Genomic DNA, 26,784 nt, shown 5'->3' with positions numbered 1-26,784 from the left:
ACCACCTTCAACATCCACTCCCACCACCTTCAACATCCACTCCCACCACCTTCAACATCCACTCCCACCACCTTCAACATCCACTCCCACCACCTTCAACATCCACTCCCACCACCTTCAACATCCACTCCCACCACCTTCAACATCCACTCCCACCACCTTCAACATCCACTCCCACCACCTTCAACATCCACTCCCACCACCTTCAACATCCACTCCCACCACCTTCAACATCCACTCCCACCACCTTCAACATCCACTCCCACCACCTTCAACATTCACTCCCACCACCTTCAACATCCACTCCCACCACCTTCAACATCCACTCCCACCACCTTCAACATCCACTGTGGTTGTAGTGTCTACCATTTACAAGATGCACTGCAGCGACTCACCAAGGCTTCTTCACCAGTGCCTTCCAAATCCGCAACTACTACCACCTAGAAGGACAAGGGCAGCAGATACATGGGAACACTACTAAGTTCTCCTCCAAGCCACAGACTACACGACTTGGGACTATATCATCATTCCATCACTGTCGCTGGGTCAAAATCACAAACTCCCTTCCAAACAGCACTAAAGGTGTACCTACACCACATAACGGTTCAAGAAAGCAGCTCACCACCACTTTAAGGGTAATGAAGGATGAGCAACAGATGCTGTCCTAGCCAGCGACACTCATATCGCATGAAAGAAAAATGGGCAAAAACATGTTGTACAAAGATAAAAGCAAAACTGTTTCTACTTGTTAAATATTTTGGCTGATGGAAATAATTTGCTCCTGCCCTAAATGAAAGTTTGCACCATCCATGGGTATATGGATCTGACCCAGATAAATTGGAAACAAGTCTGGCTGGCAAAATTGTAATGGATTTTAAAGACCAGATAGTTCAAATCCACTCAAGGTATATTCCTACAAAGAGGAAAGCTAGGGAAACAAATTCCGAGTTTCCTGGATGACGAGATAGAAATTAAGATAACGTGTGCTAATGACAGATGGGAAACACAACCGAGAACTAGGCTGAATGGAGAAAGTTTGGAGTAGGATTGAAAAATCAAGTAAGAGATGCAAGAAAGTGGTAGGAAAAGAGACTGGCAGTTAACATAAAAGGAAATCCAAAAAAGAAATTATAGGCATATAAAGAGTAAAAAGTTGGTAAAAGGATGAGTTGACTCTATTTGGACCAAAAAGGAGATTTAAACATGAAGGAAGGGACATGGCTGAGGTATTAAATTAATATATTGCATCTGTCTTTACCAAGAAAGAAGATGCTATTCAGGTCATGGGTATAATTCAGACACTTGGAGGCTTTAAAAATGATGATGAGGAGGAATTGGATAGACTGTTATTGGAGTTGATAAGGCACCAGGACAGGGTGGGGGGAATCCAAGGATATTGAAGGAAGTGAGAGTGAAAATTGCAGAGGCACTGGTTATAATTTTCCTTATACTCGAGAATAGTGCCAGAGCACTGGAGAATTGCAAATGTTACACCCTTATTCAGAAAGCCCAGTAACCATAAATTTAACTTTGGTAGTGGGGAAGCTTCTAGAACAAACATTTGTGACAAAATTAATAGTCACTTGGACAAATGCCCAATTAAGAAAAGCCAGCATGGATTTGTCAAGGGAAAATCAATTTTAACTAACTTGCTGAAGTTTTTGGATGAAGTAACAGAAGGTTGATGAGGGTAATGCTGTTGATGTGATGTACATGGACATCCAAAAGGCATTTGATACAGTGCTGTGCAATGGACGTGTGAGCAAAAGTAGCTCATGGAATTAAAGAGAAAGTAGCAACATGGATACGAAATTGGCAGAGTGACACAAAGCTGGGAGTAATGGTTAATGGGTGTTTTTCGAACTGGAGAAGTGTTTGAATCATAGAATCTCTGCAGTGCAGAAGGAGGCCATTTGGCCCATTGAGTCTGCACCGACAACAATCCTACTACCCAAGCCCTATTCCCATAACCCCACATATTTACCCTGCTAGCCCCCTGACACTGAGGGGCAACTTAGCATAGCCAATCCACCTAACCTGCACATCTTTGGACTGGGAGGAAACTGGAGCACCGGAGGAAACCCATGCAGACGGGGAGAATTGAGGCGGCATGGTAGCAGAGTGGTTATCACAGCTGCCTCACAGCGCCCGGGACCCGGGTTCAATTCCAGTCTCGGGTCACTGACTGTGTGGGGTTTTCACATTCTCCCCGTTTCTCCGTGGGTTTCCTCCAGGTGCTCTGATTTTCTCCCATTGTCCAAGGATGTGTGGGTTAGGTTGATTGGCCATGTTAATTGACCCTAGCATCAGGATTAGCAGGGTAAATATGTGGGGTTATGGGAATCGGGCCTGGGTGGGGTTGTGGTCGGTGCAGACTCAATGGGCTGAATGACCTCCTTCTGCACTGTAGGGATTCTATGTGCAAATTCCACACACACAGTGGCCTGAGGCTGGAATTGAACCCGGGTCCCTGGCGCTGTGAAGCAGCAGTGCTAGTTACTGTGCCACCCTAGGGCTATTAGAGTCATAGAGGGAGTGGAGTTCCCCAATGATTGGTGTTAAAGACCCCTATTAATGACCTAGTCCTTGGTGTACAGGACACAATTAGTTTCAGACTTTGTAGACAGTACAGAACTTGGAAATATTGAGAAGTGTGAAGAGAATAGTGCAGAACTAAAAAAGAACACAGACAAATTTGAAAAATGGGTGGACTCATGGCAGATGAAATTTAATGTAAAGTGATTCATTTTAATAGGAAGAACATGGTGAGAGAACATAAAATAATGGATACAATTCTAAAGTGGGTGCAGGGGCAGAAGGACCTAGGTGTATAGGTGGTGGATGGATTGAGAGAATAGTTAATAAAACCTACAGCATCCTAGGATTTATTGATAGGCACATAGAACACAAGAACAAAGCAGTTACGTTAAACTTGCAGGAAACAGTATAATTTGTTCTCAGCTGGAGTAGTACACCAAATTCTGGGCACCCTTTTGGGCACCACACTGTAGGAAGGATGTGAAAGCATTAGAAAGGATGCAGAAAAGATATGCAAGGTTGGTTCCAGGGCTGAGGAACTTCAGTTATGGAGATAGATTGGAGAAGTTAGGACTGTTTTCCTTGGAGAAAAGAAGATTGAGAGGAGATTTGATAGGGGTGTTCAAAATTATGTGGTGTCTGGATAGAGCAGATAGGGAGGAACTTTTCCCAATGGTGGAAGGATTGAGAACTAGAGGGCACAGATTTAAGGTAATTGGCAGAAGAAGCAATAGAGGCATTTTAAACCTTTTTAAACAGTGAGTGGTTAGGATCTGGAATGCACTGCCTGGGAATATGGTGGAGTTAGATTCAATTGAGGCATTCGAGAAAAGGATGAATATGGCAGAGCTATGGGGAGATGGGGGAATTGGCACGAAATTAATTTGCTCTTTCGGAAACCCAGCACAAAGAAGACAGGCTGATTGGCCTCTGTACTGTAACCATTCTATAGTCTCGTTTATAATCAATGTAAATATTTTTTGTTTTACTTGCTATGAGCCTTATCACATTTTTGCATGGATTAATTGGTGAAATGTTCTGCAATGCCATATTCAGTACTCAGATGTGCATCTTTGTTTCTTTTGCAGTTTGTAAGTTCAAAGCCCATAAGAGGTGTGCTGTGAGGGCAATCAATAACTGCAAATGGACAACCTTGGCATCAATAGGAAAAGATATCATCGAGGATGAGGATGGGGTAGGTATGAAGAGTTTAAGAATAACTATTTCTATGGATAATCCTGCTTTCACTGTCTTGTATGCAGAGGTACCTTTGGATAGGACTTGGAGGATGAATTCAGTGCCCCTTGTGGGACGTTCTCAACGAAAGGAGAAGTCCTGACAAATGTTCAACTAACCCATGAAACAGGTTATCTGGCTATCATTACATTATTGTTCAGGGAGCTTGCTGTACATAAATTGGCTGCCGCATTTCCTACATTCCAACCATGACAACGCTTCAAAAGTACTTCTTTGGCTGTGAAGTTCTTTGAGACATCCTGAGGTTCTGAAAGTGCAATGGTTTTTTTTCTTTCTTTACAATACTGTAGCATTGATTCTCCAGCCCAGGTATTTGCTTGAAGTCCAGAATTTAATCTTTGTCTCCCCACCCATTGACCCAAGAATTCCTAATGAAAGGCTGACAATTCTGACCATAGACATATTTGTAAATGAAGGGATCCCTTCATTTTCAAAAATTGGCTATTTGTCATATACAGGTGACATTTACTGTATGTGCTTAAAAATGCAATGTGTGATTCATACTATGCCTTAAGGGAGTTATATATATTCCCTGTGCTCCAATATTAGAAAGCGAAACTAAATCAACAGAAGGAAGGTAGAAAAACTGAAGGAGTGGTTAAAAAAACAGAGGAATTAGAATAAATTGAGCAGGCAACACAAAATAAATTAAGGATTAAGCAGAACCCTAAGGGGTTCTATAAATATGTGAAGAGTAAAAGGATGAGATGTGAAGGAATAGGACCTATAAAAGGTGAAGGTGAGAAAGTCTGTACAGAACCGGAAGAAAAAGCAGAGGTGCTTAATGAATATTTTACCTTGGTATTCACGGTGGAAAAAGACCTAGGTGATTGTACTACAGGATTGAGGCGGACTGAAAAGATTGAGTAGGTGGACATTAAGAAAGAGGATGTGTTGGAAACTTTGAATAGCATCAAGATAGATAAGTTGCCGGGACCGGATGGGATGTACCCCAGGTTACTGTGAGAGGCGAGAGAAGAGATTGCAGAGCCTCTGGCGATGATCTTTGCGTCATCGATGGAGACGGGAGAGGTTCCGGAGGATTGCGGATGTGGTTCCTATATTCAAGAAAGGGAATAGGGATAGCCCAGGAAATTACCGATCGGTGAGTCTAACCTCAGTGGTTGGTAAGTTGATGGAGAAGATCCTGAGGGATAGGATTTATGAACATTTAGAGAAGTTTAGTATGCTCAAAAATAGTCAGCAGGCTTTGTCAAAGGCAAATCGTGCCTTATGAGCCTGGTGGACTTCTTTGAAAATGTGACTAAACACATTGACGAAGGAAAAGCGGTAGATGTGGTTTACATGGACTTCAGCAAGGCGTTCGATAAGGTCCCCCATGCAAGACTTCTCGAGAAAGTGAGAGGGCATGGGACCCAAGGGGCTGTTGCCTTGTGGATTCAGAACTGGCTTGCCTGCAGAAGGCAGAGAGCGGTTGTAGACGGGTCTTTTTCTGAATGGAGGTCGGTCATCAATGGAGTGCCCCAGGGATCTGTTCTGGGACCCTTGCTGTTTGTCATTTTCATAAATGACCTGGATGAGGAAGTGGAGGGATGGGTTGGTAAGTTTGCCGACAACATGAAGGTTGGTGGTGTTGTGGATAGGTTGGAGGGATGTCAGAAGTTACAGAGGGACATAGATAGGATGCAAGACTGGGCGGAGAAGTGGCAGATGGCCTTCAACCCAGATAAATGTGTAGTGATCCATTTTGGCAGGTCAAATGGGATGAAGGAGTATAATATCAAGGGTAAGACTCTTAGCAGTGTAGAGGATCAGAAGGATCTTGGGGTCCGGGTCCATAGGACTCTTAAATCGGCCTCGCAGGTAGAGGAGGTGGTTAAGAAGGCGTATGGTGTGCTGGCCTTCATCAATCGAGGGATTGAGTTTAGGCGTCGGGAGATAATGATGCAGCTTTATAAGACCCTCGTCAGACCCCACTTGGAGTACTGTGCTCAGTTCTGGTCGCCTCATTACAGGAGGGATGTGGAAATGATTGAAAGGGTGCAGAGAAGACTTACAAGGATGTTGCCTGGATTGGTTGGCATACCTTATGATGATAGGTTGAGGGAGCTCGGTCTTTTCTCCTTGGAGAGACAAAGGATGAGAGGTGACCTGATAGAGGTGTACAAGATGTTGAGAGGTATAGATCGGGTGAATTCTCGGAGGCTTTTTCCCAGGGCTGAAATGGCTGCCACGAGAGGACACAGGTTTAAGGTGCTGGGGAGTAGGTACAGAGGAGATGTCAGGGGTAAGTTTTTCACTCAGAGGGTGGTGGGTGAGTGGAATCGGCTGCCGTCAGTGGTGGTGGAGGCAAACTCAATAGGGTCTTTTAAGAGACTTCTGGATGAGTACATGGGACTTAATAGGATTGAGGTTTATAGGTAAGCCTATATATAAGCCTAGGTAGGTAAGGACATGACCGGCGCAACTTGTGGGCCGAAGGGCCTGTTTGTGCTGTAGTTTTTCTATGTTCTAAATGAGGTAATCATGAGAAATCAGGGAATGTTATTTGAACCTAACTCATTCACCAGAAATCTTGAGGGGTAGATTGGCTCACCCCTTAGGTAGCCAAGAAAGACTCTTTGAATCTTTTGATAGAAAGCAGAGTTCTTCCAGACACCCCAGACAAATGTAGCCCTCAACCAACATCACTTATAAACAGATTACCTTGTTGCTTTTTGGGGGACTTTGTGTGGTCAAATCTTGCTCAGGTATGTCTTGCTCAAAGTGGATATAAGGCTACATTCAGATCAGTCAAGATCTTATTGAATGGCGGAGCCTACTCCTGCCCTAATTCTTATGTTCTCTTTGAACATCAACATTTAGAAATGTTACACCTTTAAAAAATATTCTGCTTTACTGTTCTTGATCCAAAGTGAATTATTTCACATGTTCCCACATTATAGTCTATCTACCAACTTGCCCATTCATTTAACCTGTCAATGTCACTGTAATTTCTTTGGCCAGAATTTTCCAGCCCCCGCATGGTGGGTTTTCCACACCAGAAGATCCAGCCAGCCAGATGGGCTGGAAAATCCTGCCCTTGTGCTCTTCTCATTGCTTACATTTCTATTTTGGTTTTTATCAAAAAACGTTGATACAATACTCTTAGGATGGAATTTTCCTGTCCTGTCCGCCATGGGAATTGTGGCGAGTGGGGCGGACCGTGCAAAGGTCTATTGACCTCGGGCGGGAATTTCCGGCCTTGAGGTGAGCGCAACCGGAAAATCCTGTCCTTATTCTTTTTGTCTAATTCATTAATTTTGATGATGAATTGATGAGGCCCCTACACTTACACTTGCAACATTACACTTGCAACATTCCACTATTCACTGCCTGTCAACTTGAAAATGCCTTGTTTATCCTTGCAGTCTGTTTCCTGTCCATTAACCAATCTTCTATTCATGCTAATATACCAGTCCCAACTGCATCAGCTCTTATCTTGTGTATTACTCTTTTGTATGGCACCTTATCAAAAAAGTTTTTTTTAAATTATCTGCAAACTTCAAAATTGTATTCCCTATAAATTTATTACAGGAAAAACGATGGTCCTAATGCCAACTACTGTGGTATACATCTTCAATCAGAAAACATCTGTTTGCTATCCCTCTGCCTCTAATCCATAAACCAATTCTGTAACCAAGTTACTACCATCCTTTTAACATTTTCATAATTTTGAGTTACTTTATCAAATGCCTTCTGAAAGTCCATGTATCTTCTGCACTACCTTCATCAGCACTCTCTGTCGCTTCATCAAAGATCTCAATCGGGTTAGTCGCACATGACTTGTCTTTAATAAATCCTGGTTATGCCTCTTATTGATCTTTTATATCTTATGTTTCTCCAAGTAGGATTTAGTTTTGTCCTTAACAATGGTCTCCAGTAATTTCCCATTACTGATGCTAGGCTGATTTGACCTGTTACCAGGTGTATTTCTCTCCTCTGCTTTGAATAGATGCGTAACATTTGCAATTCTCCCGTCCTCTGGCACCACTATTAGAACATAGAACATTACAGAGCAGTACAGGCCCTTCGGCCCTCGATGTTGCGCCGGCCAGTGGTACCAATCTAAAGCCCCTCTAATCTACACTTTTCCAATATCATCCATATGTTTATCCAATAACCATTTGAATGCTCTTAATGTTGACGAGTCCACTACTGCTGCAGGCAGGGCATTCCACGCCCTTACTACTCTCTGAGTAAAGAACCTACTTCTAACATCTGTCCTATATCTCTCACCCCTCAATTTAACGCTATGTCCCCTCGTGCTAGCCATCACCATCCGAGGTAAAAGGCTCTCACTATCCACCCTATCTAATCCTCTGATCATCTTGTATGCCTCTATTAAGTCACCTCTTAACCTTCTTCTCTCTAACGAAAACAACCTCAAGCCCCTCAGCCTTTCCTGATACGATTTTCCCACCATGCCAGGCAACATCCTGGTAAATCTCCTCTGCACCCTTTCCAACACTTCCACATCTTTCCTATAATACGGCGACCAGAACTGTACGCAATACTCCAAATGCGGCCGCACCAGAGTTTTGTACAGTTGCAGCATGACCTCCTGGCTCCGAAACTCAATCCCTCTACCAATAAAAGCTCACACACCGTCCGCCTTCTTAACAACCCTATCAACCTGGGTGCCAACTTTCAGGGATCTATGCACATGGACACCCAGATCCCTCTGTTCATCCACACTACCAAGTATCTTACCATTAGCCCAGTACTCTGTATTCCTGTTACTCCTTCCAAAGTGAATCACCTCTCACTTTTCCGCATTAAACTCCATTTGCCACCTCTCAGCCCAGCTCTGCAGCTTATCTATGTCCCTCTGTAACCTGCCACTTCCCTCCACACTGTCTACAACTCCACCGACTTTAGTGTCATCCGCAAATTTACTAATCCATCCTTCTACGCCCTCATCCAGGTCATTTATAAAAATGACAAACAGCAGTGGCCCCAAAACAGATCCTTGCGGTACACCACTAGTAACTGAACTCCAGGAAGTCTATTTCCCATCAACCACCACCCTCTGTTTTCTTACAGCTAGCCAATTCCTGATCCAAACCGCTAAATCACCCTCAATCCCATGTGTCCGTATTTTCTGTAAAAGCTTACCATGGGGAACCTTATCAAACGCTTTGCTGAAATCCATATACACCACATCAACCGCTTTACCCTCATCCACCCCTTTGGTCAACTTCTCAAAGAACTCAATAAGGTTTGTGAGGCATGACCTACCCTTCACAAAACCGTGCTGACTATCCCTAATCAAATTATTCCTTTCTAGGTGATTATAAATCCTATCTCTTATAATCCTTTCCAATACTTTGCCCACAACAGAAGTAAGGCTCACTGGTCTATTGTATCCAAGGAGGAATGAAAGATGATTAGAGATTGTGTTGCTTCCTTTAAGAACCAAAGATGCAGTCCAACTGGACTGGGTGACTTGTTCACTTTGAGTGATCCTAACCTATTTAGCACCATCTTTCTCTCTATATATTTTTCTCCTATACAATTTCTCTACTCCCCATCCTCCTCTACTCCAATGTTTACTTTATCTTTTTTGTAAAGGCAAACCTGTCATACTTTCAATCCAGGGAAGCGGATGCAGGATGGCATTAGGCTAGCTGCTTCTGGTGACAGCCTTGAGATGACAGTGGAGGCAGGCTGATAGTGAAGCTGTCAGGCTAGAACGCCTGTCTCTAATTTAATGTTGTTACACCCTCAAGTCCTCATTCCTGCATGCAAACCCATGCTCCCACAAGGTACCTTCCATACTCTCTCATATGTCCCATGCTCTCCTGCCCCCTCCATCCCATTGCATCTCCCCTGTACCCTCCATTCCACTATGTACAGAACCAGTGAGCCACTGGCAAGTCTGCAATGTCTTTGTAATGCTCATAAAATAAATTTAAAAGCAAAGGGGCTTTGACTATGAAAAAGCTGCTCATCCTGCAGTTTCAAAATGTTTCAATCAACCACAGCCAGAACTATTACCCACTTCTTAATCTTGCATAATTAGATAGGCATTGACAACTGCATCAAAGAAGGAATAACTTATTAAAAGGGAGTAAAGATGTCAGCCAAACAAAGCACGCACTCCCCTCTGCAATCTGGGGAAACATGGTCATATGTTCTAACTGCTTTTGTGGATTCAGTTGGCTTCATTGTACATGTTTAGCCAAGTTTTAAGAGTAACTAACCCACTTATTCAGCATGCAACATTGACACAACTTGCAGAGGGAAGTGCAAGCCTTCTTTGATTGACATTTTTCACTGCTTTCTAATTTATTTTCTCTTCACAACTTTTCAATGCTTGTGTGTTTATTCTCATGATTAAGAGGTATGAAGTCAATAATAGATTTTTGTCATTGATCCTATGAATAGCTGCGGGTGATTGAAAGCATTATGTGAATGTAAGAGGGAAAATGTTTCCCCTGTTGTTCACAAGGCCTCTCAGAAGCTGTGAACCACATCTTCTAACAAAATTGACCTGACTCCCATCAAAATCCTGGCAGGGTCTGAGATGTCTACCTCTGTAATGGACTGGCAAGGGTGTGAGTGTGCAGGCTTGCCTACGACACTGGTGAAAATTGGTGGAAATGGGAATGGGGGCTGAAATGCCAGAATTGGGTCCCACCTGCCATTTTTGAAAGCCTTCCGACTTGGCCTGGCTCCATGAATATTTGGCCGTATTTCTTTGGAAAAGCAGAAGGGAAAATTCCTTAATGTAATTTGTTTGCACCATGTTGATTTTGCCTACATCCCAGTGGCTTTTCATAGTCCTACTGCAGAAATAAACAGTAAAATATCATATTGTGGCGACTCATATTATCAGCTGATAACAAATCATCTTCATTTTATAGTCAAACAAAACCTCAAACATTTTTACGTGTACAGAGATATTGGACTTGTTGCACCTTGCTTTTGAGGTAGAAAATGGGTTAGGGATACAGTAGTGTTGGAGACAGAACTGATGCCATTTTGATTGTGGTACTGGAGAAGGGGTGCGGGAAGCATAAACAGATTGGCTCTGTACTCCTTGGAGTTCAGAAGAATGCATCTAACATTCTTAGGAGGGGATTATACAGGGTAAATATTGGGAGGATGTTTTCACTCTTGGGAGAGTGTAGGACCAGAAGGCATAGTCGTAGAATAAGGAGATGCTTATTTAAGATGGATTTGAGGAAGAATTTCTTCTCTCAGAGTGGTGAACCTTTAGAATTCTTTACCCCAGGAGGCTGTGAAGGCTGAGTTCTTGAACATTTTCAAGCTGAGATCAACAGATTTTTAATCAGGAGGGGAATGAAGGGTTATGGAGAAAAGGCAGGAAAGTGGACTTGGTGAGTGTTAGATGAGCCAGGATCTTATTAAATGGCGGAACGGACTTGAAAGATTGAATGGCCCACTCCTGCTCCTATTTCTTACGGTCTTCTTATTATATGACCAATCCTGGGAATTTCCAGTAGTTGAGGGACCATAGATGCAAGATCAAGAATGTATGGCAGGAAAAATTTCTTCAGCAGGAATTGAGGTTGTGGGTTCCAAGGTTAATGGTTGAGACAGAAACGATGTCAACATTTAAGATTAGATTAGCTAACTGAATGAAGGCAAGATGCCAAGTAAATGTGATTAAAATTGTTAGCCCGCATGAAGAGTGAAGTCCAACATGGACAGGATAGGCTGAACAGCCTACTTTTGTGTTGTAACTTCCATGTGCAACCATCTGCCTCTCCCTTTCTCCTCCCCCCTCACAGAGCCTTTTGCCTTGAATAGTCACCTTCCCTTTCCCCAGAAGTGGAAGAGACACGACTCTATCTTATCTCAGCTCAGCACCATGAGATTGTCGCAATGTAGGTGACTGATTAAGATATCTATCAAAATGTTGTAGAGACCAAATGTCCAGAAATAAAGTATATGGAACTGGAGCTGGGAGATTTGCAGTTCTTCAAATGTTCCCTTATAATGGTGTTACACAATGCACGCACATAGAAATGCTTCTCCAGAAATTCTTCCATTGAAAGGAAATGGCAATGGGGTTCATATTGCAAGGTTGTGCTGCTGGAAGTGTCAGAGACAGAAACAGAAATACAGAGTGAATTTTGCATGCTGAAATGGGGCTGTATCAGTCACGCTGAAGTGTAATGTCTGGTGTGATGATGTTGGGTCATGAACCTGCATCATTATACCAGCGCTGAATAATATGGACTCTAAAATTGACAGCCAGCTCCCCATGTAAAATATCTCATTGTTGCCCGTTTTTAGTTTTTTTAGAAGTCCAATTGACTGCAACAATATGTTTTCAAAGTGATAAAATGTTCTGTGTATGTGAATCACACGTAGAGGGAAACACGTTTGTTTTTGTGAGTCTCCTGAAAGGGTGGAGGTGGGTGCATGCCAGACTTTTAATAGCTGCTGACATGCACTTCATTCGGAAATCTTTGCTGTGCATGAATTTCTGAACATAATTAGGGCTGAACCTTCTTACACTGTCTGCAAACTTGTTGATAACTGTAGTCTTTCTTTGTTGCACCATCAGTGCTGAGAAACGATGTCCCTTTGGATAGAGTGCATTCTTTGGGCAATCCTTCCTCCAGTGAGGAGGAGAAGGAGGAGGCCAGCTGACTAAAGAGGCAGGAGTGCAGGATTTGAAGGAAGAGGCCAGACTGCTGAGCACCAAGGAACTGTAGCAGGCACACAGCTGCAGGCAGAGGCCAATTGTGTTTATAGGGTACTTATGATAAATCTGCAAATGACAGGCTGTCAGTGACTATGTAGACTTTGGCTTCTGTGAGTCACTGTCACATCCATATCTGACATGCTTGGGCCTGCGGTAGCATCCAAATGCGTGGGTGGCTGCACGATGCCTGTGGCATGAAAAGTCACAGTGGTGCTAAACTTTCACCTCGGGGTCATTTCAGGCCACCTGGAAAGACCTGAGTGGGATCAACCAGTCTGCCGCACATCACTGCATAAAGGTTTTCACAGGTATCATGTTCTGCTGTGCCCAACAATTCAACAACACTCGTCAACTGGAAAGAGCCTGAGACTTTGCATCCATGGCTGGTTTGCCCAGGGTGCAAGGGGTCATTGATTGTCCCCATATCACCATCAAGCAGTGGAGCCAGGAAAAGTAACTGTTCAAATATATGTTTTTAAGTGTGCAATTTATTTAATGTAACTTCATTGAGTAATTTGTTTGAATAAGCTGGTACCGTAAATTTCCATGACTCACTCAAGTGATTAGATATTGATTTTCTAACTAGCTTTATGTTTTTGAAGAACCTTGATCAACTCATGTGCACAGCACCCAATGAGGTAACCCATTTCAGAATTGAGTGCACCTCCACCACTTTCCTCTTATACATAAAAAAACATTGCATTAACAAGCTCTGTTTTTTAAGAAACAAAAAGAATCATTGGCTGTGGGTTGTCAGTTGCTACGTGCACCTCTCAGTGCTGGGTTTGAGTGTAATTCCAAACCATTGAGTGAAAATAGGTAGCACTGGCTGAAATATCATGTGTTGGTTATATGAGTAGCAGATCACACAGTAACACTTTTCAATGTCAGTTCTGTCAATGTGTCGTGAGCTTGTGAACAAAAGAATAAAGATTCGTTGTGTACTTTATCATGAACCTGGTGCCCCCTTCAATCCCTTGCTCAACACAAGCGGAAGGTAAAAATGGGGCAGCAACACTGGTGAAAATAGTCTTACTTGCATTGAGACCCCCTGCATAATGTACCCTGCTAGAATCTTTGAATAATTTTATTAATGCACTAAGGGCTTCAGTTGTTTGAGATATGGTCAGCTGTCTCTTGCAGCCAGTGAAGTGATGAGAACCCACCAGTGAAGAATAACATAAGGTCAGGCTCATGCCATCGCAGCTTAGGGATAAGTGGGATGGGGGCCGGTCGTGGGAGAGAGTAGAAAAAATGGAACCTTCTCAATAGGGCCTAAAGAAGGGGTTAAAGTAAGCAAGAAGGAGTTAAGGGCTTGTGCTAAAAGTATATTTTTTGGGGGTTCAGAACAATATATACAATAGTGAGTGATGCTTTGTTTCATGTGTTTAGATTGCAATGCCTCACCAGTGGCTCGAAGGTAACCTGCCCGTTAGTGCCAAATGTGCTGTGTGTGACAAGACATGCGGGAGTGTTCTCCGCCTGCAGGACTGGAGATGTCTCTGGTGCAAAGCCATGGTAAGTAGTATGAATTTTTGCTCCTGCAAATATGGCAGGTAAGATTAAATAATGAAAGGAAATCATTCAAAAGCACATTCTTCAATTGTTCTGCTAGATATATCTTGAATTATGTAGAAGTCACAGTACATTCAACAGATCATTCAAGCTAGTAGGTTAAGCCAGCTGGTCCTTGCGCTGGACATGAACCTCTTCCCAGTCCTCTTTATCTCACCTTATCAGCATGCCCTAATCATGAGCCTAGCTTCCCCTTCGAAGTATCTTTGCTATTTGTCTCAATGGACCTATCTGGTAGTGCATTCCACATTCTCACCATTCTCTGGGTAAAGACATTTCTCCTGAGCTCCCTATTGGATTTATTAATGACTATTTTGTATTGATGGCCCCCTAGTATTGGGTTTCTGCACAAGTAGAAGCATCTTTTCCATTTCTACTCTACTGAATTATTTCTTAATTTTAAAGCACACATTCAGGAAGAAAAGAACCACAGCGTGTTCAGTGCTCTGTAAGTTTTATTTAATGGTCATCTTTTCAACTTTTCAGTAGATGGGGGCTTGGTGACTGGAAATAACTAACTACGCTTTGTAAGGAAGCTAACTATATCTTGGGATGTGGGATGGAGTACAAATCCCAGGAGATGGGAATGAATCTGGCCCTGGTACAGCCATAGCTGGAGTGCTGTGTTCAGATCTCCTCACTGTCCAACAGCAAGACGATTTAGGCATTAGTGGCAGGGCGGAAACGGGCAATCAATTGATTAGTGAGCTCAAGGAGAGGCTGAAATGCCTAGATGGATTTCTGGGGAAAATGGGAAATTTTAGGGGAGCAGATTAGGGTGAGCTGCCTTCATGAACCACCAAAGACCATACCCATAGTGCTATTGGGAAGGGAGCTCCAGGGTTTTGACCAAAGAACGGTGATATATTTCTAAGTCAGGATGGTTTGTGACTTGTAGGGGAACTTTCAGGTGCTTGTGTTCCCATGTATCTGTTGCACTTATCCTTTCAGAGCTTACGGGTTTGGAAGGTGGTGTCTGAGGAGTTTTGGTGAGTTCCTGCAGTGCATCTTGTAGATAATACACACTGTTGCCACTGTGCGTCAGTAGTGCAGGGAGTGTATGTTTGTGGATGGGGTGCCAATGAAGCAGTTACTTTATCTTGGATGGTGTCAAACTTCTTAAGTGTAGTTGAAGCTTCACTCATTCAGGCAAATGGAAAGTACTCCATCACACTCCTGATTTGTGTCTTGTAGATGGTGGGCAGGTTTTGGGGAGACAGGAGGTGAGTTATTCTTCGCAGAATTCTCAGCATCTGACCTGCTCTTATAGCCACAACATTTATATGGCTAGTCCAGTTCAGTTTCTGGTCAATGGTAATCCCCAGCAAGGATAATGCAATTGAACTGATGTGACTGAGCAGTAATGTGACATCTCTCTTGAGTACAAATGTGATGCGATTGAGGTGTTTAAGATGCTTTATGAAATAGATAAGAAGAAACTGTTTCCTCTCATGGAAAAATCCAGAACAATAGGCTGGAACATTAAAATTCCAGCTCGACCCTAAAGGGTGATGTCAGGCAGCTCCTGTCATCGGTTGTCTGACATCCACTGGACTGGAGTGCCTCTCCCCACCAGTCTCTCCTAATTCTCTCTTAATCACCCAATTGGATGATGCTCAAATGTCCATCAAACAACCTTTTTAATCTCACAACCAATATTTTTATAAATAAAGAAATGAACAATAATTCAGATGTTTTAGCATTCCATATTTTGCTCCTCTGTGTTTCTCACAGCAATGTCTTGCAGGTTAATCATTATTTCCTGGAGAACCTGGAAAATTAGCAACCTGAGAGCTAAAACCTGCACTAAATGAAACAGAAACTCACTCAGACAAGCTGGTTTGAGACAAATGTCATATTGATGCAGTGGTCAGGTGCTCTTCTGGGTTTTGTCTGAGGTACCATGTTGGGGGCGCAGTAAAAGATGCTGCTTGGCATCTGGTCGTGCTGTACCTGACATGGAAGTGTTTGATATTTCCTGGGTCCCAGATAGTGGACAAATTCCATTCCCAAGCATTGACATCTTACACCTTAATAAAGAAACGCACCTCATTACGGTTTGTCACAGGTTTGGATGTTTCCCAGCAACATTACAATTCTATGTAAATTCTAATTCTGTGACATTACAGTTACATTAATATTCTTTATCAATATCAATATTTTAACCCATTCAAATCTCCTGTTCAAGCATTTTAAAGCTCTTGATATCTTATTAATGCATTTCTGAAATATTCTTCAGGCTGTCTAATGCCAGATGAAAAAATTAGTGCATGCTTGTCAACTCTTGTAACTCATGGACACATTCTCTCACTCTGTTAGGTACACACTGCTTGCAAGGAAATGTATCCCCGAAAATGTCCTCTGGGCCAGTGCAAAGTGTCCATCATTCCTCCCACTGCACTGAATAGCATTGATTCTGATGGTAAGTAATGACACTAACAAAGGACCATTGCCATTACTAAGCTTCTGTCAATTAGCATCATAATGTGGGATGAACCTTGTTAAGGGGATGCTCTCTAGCTCTCACTTCTTGACTTTGTTCCTCACTCAGTGTTGATCCCTTGCAGCATTTTACCTGAGGAAGTGCTCCAAAAGCTTGTGATTCCAAATAAATCTGTTGGACTTTAACCTGGTGTTATGAGATTTCTTACTGTACCATTTTACTGAGAGTTTATGTTTAAAACCTGTGAATTTGAATCACATCTCCAAGGATTTGGTTTAATAATACTGCAATTGATTTGATTTATTATTGTCACATGTATTATTATAGTGAAAAGTATTGTTTCTTGTGTGCTATACAGACAAAGCATACCGTTCATAGAGAAGGAAAGGAGGGAATGCAGAATGTAGTGTTACAGTCATAGCTAGGGTGCAGAGAAAGATCAACCTAATGTGAGTAGGTCCATTCAAAAGTCTAATGGCAGCAGGGAAGAAGCTGTTCTTGAGTCGGTTGGTACGTGTCCTCAAACTTTTGTATCTTTTTCCTGACAGAAGGTGGTGGAAGAGAGTATGTCCAGGGTGCGTGGAGTTCTTAATCATGCTGGCTGCTTTGCTGAGGCAGCAGGAAGTGTAGACAGTGTCAATGGGTGAGAGGCTAGTTTGCGTGATGGACTGGGCTTCGTTCACGACCCATTGTAGTTTCTTGTGGTCTTGGACAGGGCAGGAGCCGTACCAAGCTGTGATACAACCAGAATGCTTTCTATGGTGCATCTGTGAGAGTCATAGTGGACATGCCACATTTCCTTCGTCTTCTGAGAAAGTAGAGGCATTGGTGGGCTTTCTTAACTATAGCATCGGCATGGAGGGACCAGGACAGGTTGTTGGTGATCTGGACACCTGAAAACTTGATGCTCTCGACCATTTCTACTTCATCCTCATTGATGTAGACAGGGGATGTCCTCCACTACGCTTCCTGAAGTCGATGACTATCTCCTTAGTTTGTTGACATTGAGGGAGAGATTATTATTGTCGCACCAGTTCACCAAATTCTCTGTCTTTCCTGTACTCTGTCTCGTCAGTCAAAGATGATGAAAGGATTTAATGGGCTAGATAAAAACTAGTTTGTTTGGATGTGCAAGTCCTGAAGAGAGGCATAATGTGAAATTAGATTTAGCCCATTCCTGGGTGAATACAGAGATATTCCAGTGATTGTATTGATAGAATAAATTCATTGATTTTACATTTTCATCTTTATTCCCCCTGCTCTCATCCTTCCTTATCTCTGTAGCTTCCTCCAGTCCTACACCCCCTCCGAAATCCCTCCCATTCAAGCCTATTGTCCACCCCAGAAAGTTATCTGGTTAGGCTCTAAGCTTTGGAATGCGCTCCCCAAACCTGGTCAACAGCAACAGCCAGCTGGTCAGTATAGCACATTTTAATGTAATAAAACATTCCAAGGTGCTTCACAGGAACGTTATTAAACTAAATTTGACACTGAGACACATCTTTGGACAGTTGACCAAAAGCTCTGTCTGATGAAAGGTCATTCATCAGAAATGTTAACTTTGTTTCTATCTTCACAGACGCTGCCAGACCTGCTGAGACCAGCATTTTCTGTTTTTATTTCAGATTTCCAGCAACAGTGTTTTGCTTTTGATCAAAAACTTGGTCAAAGAACTGTGTAATGAGCATCTTAAAGAAGGGAAAAAAAGATATGAAGGAAAGGATGGCTTTCTGGCACAGTGGTTAGCGCTGATGACCCACAGCCAGGGACCTGGGTTCAATTTCGGCCTCAGGTGACTGTCCATGTGGAGCCTGCACATTCTCCCCATGTCTGTGTGGGTTTCCTCCGGGTACTCCGGTTTCCTCCCACGATTCAAAGACATGCAGGTTAGGTTGATTGGCCATGCAAAATTGCCCCTTAGTGTCAAGGGGATTAGCAGGGTAAATATGTGGGTTTACAGGGATAGGACCTGGGTGGGATTGTTGTCGGTGCAGGCTTGATGGATCGAATGGCCTCCTTCTGCACTGTGGGGATTCTCTGATTCTAAAGCTTGAGGAAAGAAATTCCAGAGCTTAAAAGCTTTGGCAGCTGAGGGCATGGCCATCAATGCTGGAACAATCAAAATCTGTGTTGTGCAAGAGGTCAGAACTGGAGGAGCACAGATATGTTGGATATTGTTGGGCTGGAGAGGATTACAGAAAATGGGCAGGGCAATTCTATTGTCAGATTTAACATTGAGGTTTTACTTATCAGTATAGCTCAGCAAAAACAGGGGTGATAGGTGAACGTAACTTAGTATGAGTTAGAAGATGGGCATGATGTGGAAGATGGGGGACAGAGTTTCCAATTACTTCATATTCATTGTTGTAAAAAGACATTTTGTCAAAGCTTTTCATCTTGTGCTCATCAGGAATCAGAATCACTGTTATAGTTACGGCGCAGAAGGAGGCTATTCGGCCTATTGCCATAGAACTATAGAATCCTTGCAGTGCAGAAGGTGCTAAATTGGGGGAAGGCTAATTACAACAGTATTAGACAGGAACTGAAGAATTTAGATTGGGGGCAGATGTTTGAGGGCAAATCAACATCTGGCATGTGAGAGGCATTCAGACATAAGTTGATGGGAATTCAGGACCGGCATGTTCCTGTGAGGATGAAGGATAAGTATGGCAAATTTCAGGAACCTTGGATAACGAGAGATATTGTGAGCCTAGTCAAAAAGAAAAAGGAAGCATTTGTCAAGGCTAGGAGGCTGGGAACATGAAGCAAGTATGGAATACAAAGAAAGGAACTTAAGCAAGGAGTCAGAAGGGCTAAAAGGGGTCACAAAAAGTCATTGGCCAGCAGGATTAAGGAAAATCCCAGGGCTTTTTATACATATATGAAGAGCAAGAGGGTAGCCAGGGAGAGGGTTGGCCCACTTAAGGACAAGGGAGGAAATCTTATGCTTGGAGCCAGAGGAAATGGGCGAGGCATTAAATGAGTACGTTGTGCCACTATTCACCAAAGAGAAGGACTTGGTGGATGATGAGTCTGGGAAGGGGTGTGTAGATGGTTTGAGTCATGTTGAGATCAATAAGGAGGAGGTGTTGGTGGGTCTTGAAAAACATTAAGATAGATAAATCCCCAGGGCCTGATGGGATATACCCCAGAATACAGAGAGAGGCAAGGAAGGAAATTGCTGGGGCCTTGAGAGTAATCTTTGTATCCTTACTGGCTACAGAGGAGGTCCCAGAAGATTGGAGAATAGCCAGTATTGTTCCTTTGTTTAAAAAGGGTAGCAAGGACAATCCAGGTAATTACAGGCCGGTGACCCTTATATCAGTGATAGGGAAATTATTGGAGAGGATTCTTCGAGACAGGATTTACTCCCACTTGGAAGTAAGTGGACATATTAGCGAGAGGCAACATGGTTTTGTAAAGGGGAGGTTGTGTCTCACTAACTTGATTGAGTTTTTTGAGGAAGTGATGAAGATGATTGATGAGGGTGGGGCAGGGGATGTTGTCTACATGGACTTCAGTAAGGCCTTTGACAAGGTCCCTCATGGCAGACTGGTTCAGAAGATGAAGTCACACGGGACCAGAGATCAGCTGGCAAGATGGATACAGAATTGGCTCGGTCATAGAAGACAGAGGGTAGCAGCGGAAGGGTGTGTTTCTGAATGGAGGGCTGTGACAAGTGGCGTTCCTCAGAGATCAGTGCTGGGACCTTTGCTGTTTGTAAGTTTAACTGGTTTGATTAGTAAGTTTGCGGATGACACAAATGTTGGTGGAATTGCTGATTGCGATGAAGATTGTCAGAATACAACAGGATATAGATCAGTTGGAGACTTGGGCAGAGAGATGGCAGATGGAGTTTAATCCAGACAAATGTGAGGTAATGCATTTTGGAAGGTCTAATAGAGATGGGAAATATACAGTAAATGACAGAACCCTTAAGAGTATTGATAGACAGAGGGATCTGGATGTACAGGAACACAGGTAGTCAAGAAGGCATCTGGCATGCTTACCTTCATTGGCCAGGGCATTGAGTTTAAAAATTGGCAAATCGTGTTGCAGCTTTATAGAACCTTAGGCCGCACTTGGAATATAGTGTTCAATTCTGGTCACCGCACTACCAGAAGAATGTGGAGGCTTTGGAGAGTGTACAGAAAAGATTTACCAGGATGTTGTTTTTGGTATGAAGGGCATTAGCTATGAGGAGAGGTTGGATAAACTTGGTTTGTTCTCACTGGAACAACGGAGGTCGAGGGGCGACCTGATAGAAGTCTACAAGATTATGAGGGGCATGGACAGAGTGGATAGTCAGAAGTTTTTTCCCAGGGTGGAAGAGTCAATTACTAGGGGGCATAGGTTTAAGGTGTGAGGGGCAAGGTTTAAAGGAGATGTACGAGGCAAGTTTTTTACACAGAGAGTGGTGGGTGCCTGAAACTTGCTGCTGGGGGAGGCAGTGGAAGCAGATATGACAGTGACTTTTAAGGGGCGTCTGGACAAATACAAGAATAGGATGGGAATTGAGGGATATGGTCCTCGGAAGGGTAGGGGGTTTTAGTTCAGACGAGCAACATGGTCAGTGCAAGCTTTGAGGGCCGAAGGGCCTGTCCCTGTGCTGTAATTTTCTTTGTTCTTTGTTCAGAAGGAGGCCATGCATTTACCCTAGCTAGTTCCCCTGACACCTAAGGGGCAATTTATCATGGCCAATCCACCTAACTGGCACATCTTTGGACTGTGGGAGGAAACTGGAGCACCCGGCGGAAACCCATGCAGACACAGGGAGAATGTGCAAATTCCCCACAGACAGTGACCCAAGCTGGGAATTGAACCTGGGTCCCTGGCGCTGTGAGGCATCAGTGCGAACCACTGTGCCACCATGCTGTCCCACCCCCACTAGAGCCGTTCCCCTGCCTTTTCCCCATACCCCTGCACATTGTTTCAATCAAATAATCATTTAATGCCCTCATGGATGCCTTGATTGAACCTGCCTCCACCACACTTCCGGGCAGTGCATTCCATTCCCGAACCACTCGTGTGAAAAAGTTTTTCTTGCCTCACATTTGCTTTTTTTGAAAAGCACTGTAGCTCTGTGCGCTCTTGTTCTCAATCCTTTCTCGATCAGGATCAGTTACTCCCTATCATAGAATTGTTATGGTGCAGAAGGGGGCCATCATATTTTGCACACCTCTATCAAATCTCCTCTAAGCTGTCTCCTCTCCAAGGAGTTCTATCCTCAAAACTGAAGTTTCTCATCCCTAGAACCATTCTTAGACAATTGCAAGACTATCCAATGTCAGGAGAAACAACTTTATACTGTAAAAGAGTGCAGATCGGTTGGCAAGTGGATTATGATTGGTGGAGTTATTATCCAGGAGAGTGCACCAGTTAGTGATCACTGATGGATAACTGCCAAACATTACTTGAAAATTTAAACCAGGCAGCTTGACTCTGATTGGTGAATGCATTGTCCTGTGGAATGAACCAGCGAGTGGCTATCACTTTTTTTAGTTTAGTTGAAAGAGGTGTAATGTGTGTACATGTCCTCGGGGCAATGCTTGATTAATCGGAGTCAAACTGCCTGGTTTAAATTTTCAAACAATGCTTGGCAATTAGCTGTCAGTCACCATTAACTGGTGTATTGTCCTTGCTAACACCTTGCAATGACCTCAACGAATGATTTCGCACCTCTACCAATCATAACCCACTTGCCATCCAATCATCACTCTCCTCTCGTGCAGTATAAAGCTGTTGTTTCCCTTGACATTGGTATTCTTGTGATTGCCCTGATGCGTGCAAGACAAAAAGCTTCAACCAAAGGTCTTTTTTCAGCAATTCTCAGTTTCTTTACTGCCAAACAATGACTTCATGTACACAGAGGATAGAACATGGGCGACAGCATAGGAATTTGAAGGAATAGTCAAATCTAAAGGTAACAAAGGTAGGAATGAAGGTTTCAGTAAATTTTGAGCTGGGCGAAGCACATAGCTGACCACCTCTTGTTCCTCCTTTTATGATGGTCGTCAAAAGCTACCTTTTTGTCACCCTTTTGGTCATCTATCCTAATATTTCCTTGTGTCGTTGTCAAATTTTAAATGATTGTTTTCCTTTGAAGTACATTGGAACATGTTACAATGTGAAAGATACACTTTTCCTATTTGTAATGACCCCATTGTGTGCTGTTCCTATTTTTAACACTCAAGTCCCATTGCACTCAAACATTCTTTCAAAGTCAAGAGGCCCTCTGCCGCTGAAGTGAGCTTCCAGATGTAAACAGTTGCACAGTGTGGCTGTGTCTCAGATTCTGGTGAAATATGTCTAGATATCCTTACAGTCTCGTGCCCTTTTCAGTTTGAATTAAGCAATGGGAAACAACACACAATGAAGCTTTGCAAATTAAGTGAATGATTTCTATTGATGATTTTTGAGGCCTATTTGAGGATTTGCGGACTACCTGCTGGGGCATGATTCTACTCTTTAAAAGTACAATGGCCTGGACTAACACATCTCAAAGGCATTTCTCAGCCTTCACTCGGGCAGTTTTGAGCTACTGATCATCATTGAACAATGGCCTAGTGCTGAGTGTTCCCTTTGTTTATAGGGGATTCCATGTTGTTACACAGTCTCTCTAGTACCACAAACAAAAAGAACAAAGAAGTTTACAGTACAGAAACAGGCCCTTCAGCCCTCCAAGCCTGCACCGACCATGCTGCCCGACTGAACTAGAACCCCCTATCCTTCCGGGGACCGTATCCCTTTATTCCCATCCTATTCATGTATTTGTCAAGATGCCCCTTAAAAGTCACTATCGTATCTGCTTCCACTACTTCTCCCGGCAGCGAGTTCCAGACACACTGTGGCGTTCTGCCCTGCCATCCGGAGATGATGCGGGCCCCCCAATGGCAGGCCCTCTATGTGGGAGTCCTCATCCTTTTGTCTTTGGTGTGGAGTTTGTCACCTGCAGCAATCCCATGCAACTGTAGGTTAAGATCGTTCATGAACTGCCAGGCCACCTGTATTTTCTGCAGCTTTGGAGAGTCCGTGTTGTATGTTTATATAGATTGCGTGAGGTTGCAGCCCCTTTTTGGTTATTTGAAGTGGCTACTGCTCAAACTTTGACTGCACTTCAGCCACATGCACCTAATCGTTGGTCCATTCGGTGAGGGGGAGGAGGGTGTGTGGGTAGATCAGAAGACCTCCTCATGGGTCTGTTCCTGGGCCTGGCTAAGTTGGGTAAGAGGTCTCACAACACCAGGTTAAAGTCCAACAGGTTTATCTGGTAACCAAGCTTTCGGAGTCTCGCTCCTTCTTCAGGTGAGTGAGGACTTGTGTTCACAAACAGGGCATATACAGACACAAACTCAATTTACAAGATAATGGTTGGAATGTGAGCCTGTTTGTGAACACAAGTCCTCACTCACCTGATGAAGGAGCAAGACTCCGAGAGCTTGTGCTGCCACATAAATCTGTTGGACTTTAACCTGGTGTTGTGAGACTTCTTACCGTGCTTACCCCAGTCCAACGCCGGCATCTCCACATCTTGGCTAAGTTGGCCGTTAACAAATCCTGTTAGCATGCTGTGGAGAGGCTCGTTAAACCCGACTACCTGCCTCTATTCTATAGCTATGATCGCACTCAGGTGTCCCTCGAGAAGGAGCATGGGGTGTTCTGTGATATGCTTGAGGCTTTCTGTGATTTTGGGCGTTGCAGGGGCTGCAGTGCATCATAAGCCTCGGAAACAAAATTTTAAGTTTTGTCTTTATAATCTTTTATGAACCCAATAAACTAACCAAATTAAGTATTAAACGAATAAACCAGCCATTGAAGGGGTACTGTACCTTAATGAATATAAAGAGAGTCAGTTACTGGGATGGTCTTTGGAGTAAGAAGTTTAACAACACCAGGTTAAAGTCCAACAGGTTTATTTGGTAGCAAAAGCCACACAAGCTTTCGAGGCTCTAAGCCCCTTCTTCAGGTGAGTGGGAATTCTGTTCACAAGCAGAACTTATAAAGACACAGACTCAATTTACATGAATAATGGTTGGAATGCGAATACTTACAACTAATCCAGTCTTTAAGAAACAAAACAATGGGAGTGGAGAGAGCATCAAGACAGGCTAAAAAGATGTGTATTGTCTCCAGACAAGACAGCCAGTGAAACTGGAGACAATACACATCTTTTTAGCCTGTCTTGATGCTCTCTCCACTCCCATTGTTTTGTTTCTTAAAGACTGGATTAGTTGTAAGTATTCGCATTCCAACCATTATTCATGTAAATTGAGTCTGTGTCTTTATAAGTTCTGCTTGTGAACAGAATTCCCACTCACCTGAAGAAGGGGCTTAGAGGCTCGAAAGCCTGTGTGGCTTTTGCTACCAAATAAACCTGTTGGACTTTAACCTGGTGTTGTTAAACTTCTTACTGTGTTTACCCCAGTCCAACGCCGGCATCTCCACATCATGGTCTTTGGAGGCAGAGATCTGTTTTGCTGCATCCTGTGAATAAACCTACAAACAAGAAAAAGATCAGTGTTATGTTTCCTCCTTCAGCCAACATCTCCAAATATAGATTAGCTGGTCATCTATACAGTTTATTCATTGGCAAACCTTATTTTACACAAATTGGCTACTCTATTTGCCTACATAATAAGTGTCTGCACTTCTAAGTACTAATTTGGTTGGAAAGCAGATGTGATAAGGCGTCATAAGAATGACAGATAAATGTTTCTGTGAGAAGTCTGAACCATCTGTAAATTGGCCAATATGGTGAAGTAGTAGACTGTACGCTCTTGTCGTAAAAAGCTCATCCAAATGTACAGAATTGTTGCTGATCTTCCTGTTTCATGGTACAGTGCCGATCTGTTGGATGTAGGACAGATTGAACTTGATGTGTTGCTGACTCTTCTTTGTGCAGGTTTCTGGAAAGCCAGTTGCCCACCATCTTGCGCCAGCCCACTTTTAGTCTTTGTCAACTCTAAGAGTGGAGACAATCAGGGAGTCAAGTTCCTCCGACGGTTCAAGCAATTATTAAATCCAGCTCAAGTCTTCGATCTCATGAACGGAGGACCTCATCTTGGGTACGCATGATTTTAAAAATATTTTCAGATGAACTGATGTAAAACCTGTTGTACAGATGTTTATCTGTCTGTCTGACAGTTCAGGATTTCCCTTGGGATACTTGGTTTATTATAAAGCTACTTAAAAGCAGGATATATTCTTCCATATCCAGGCAGAATTTCTGCAGGATCCCAGCTTTAGTGACTGTCAGAAAGGATTCTGAAAACGTGTTTGAAAGGATTAAATGACTCTTTATATGTGTAGGTCTATATCTTACAAGGTCACTGACTTGTGAAATTGGCAACATTAGTTGAATATAGATTTTGAACAAAGGGTTTCAGTCACGTGCTGTTTGGGATTTTCTCTGAGGCTGGGCTGCTCCAGTCACTGGAACTGATCTATCTTTGATTGTACACAATGATTACTTCCATGATGTGTTTCAGAATAAGCTTACACTAAGCAAGTCCCAGGTGCTTCCTGAAGAGCCTTAATTCTCAGAATAGCATTAATTGCGAAAACCTTTGCTTCACTTTGAGCAGGTTTTAATTGAATATTTGCAATGCTATAATACGGTAAGTGTTGTTCGTTCATTAGGCAAAATACTGTTTTGCTGGAAATAAAAACAAATGCAGCAAATACTCACCAAGGTCTGGCAGCATCTGTGGAGAGACTTACTGTTTCTGGTCATATCAGATGACCGTTCATCATTGACCTGAACCATTGGCTGGATTCTCCCATCCTGCCCATGGCGAGTTTGGTGTGGATGGGCGTGGAGAATCTGGCGGGAGCCATAAAGTTGGAAACCCACCAGCGTAAAATCCTGTTGCAAGTCTCCCAATGGTGGGTTGCAGTTCCTGCTGGCAGGTGGGGTAAATGCAATTTGCATGTCATGAATGCTCATTAAAACAGCTATCCAATGGCATCGCATCAGGCCTTTCAATCTTGCATCACACCAACAGGTAATCACGTCAACATCAAACCCCATTGATAATAGAGTGGTGCGCGCAAGGCAGCCTCAGTTCATCAGACTTCAAGGTGAGTGCAATGAAGCCTATCTACCATAGTGCTGCGCTGCTCCACCCTGCCAGGCAGACTGATCCCAGCTCTCCATCTCCTTGCTGAACTGGTCCTTATAGACAGCACCGTGCTGCTGGACCCATGGATTCTCCTGTGTCACTGAGTTGGGGATCAGTACTGTGCTTGAGGTTGGGGAGTACAGAGGTCTCTTTCTCCCTGGTGCCAC

At 43.3% G+C, this 26,784-nt stretch overlaps 1 protein-coding gene across 2 annotated transcripts in view; it reads left to right on the top strand.

Moving 5' to 3' along the window:
• Positions 1-26,784, top strand: part of dgkh (diacylglycerol kinase, eta) — a 545,677-nt gene that overhangs the window by 379,014 nt on the left and 139,879 nt on the right. For both annotated transcript variants that reach the window (XM_078232299.1, XM_078232298.1), the window contains exons 6-9: positions 3,627-3,733; positions 13,871-13,996; positions 16,373-16,475; positions 25,399-25,561. In XM_078232299.1, the coding sequence (XP_078088425.1) occupies positions 3,627-3,733; positions 13,871-13,996; positions 16,373-16,475; positions 25,399-25,561 (499 nt within the window). The remainder of the gene's footprint in view (positions 1-3,626; positions 3,734-13,870; positions 13,997-16,372; positions 16,476-25,398; positions 25,562-26,784) is intronic.

Source organism: Mustelus asterias, chromosome 17, assembly GCF_964213995.1.
Source record: "Mustelus asterias chromosome 17, sMusAst1.hap1.1, whole genome shotgun sequence".
NCBI classification, from domain to species: Eukaryota; Metazoa; Chordata; class Chondrichthyes; order Carcharhiniformes; family Triakidae; genus Mustelus; species Mustelus asterias.
This window is presented reverse-complemented; position numbering and strand designations above follow the sequence as displayed.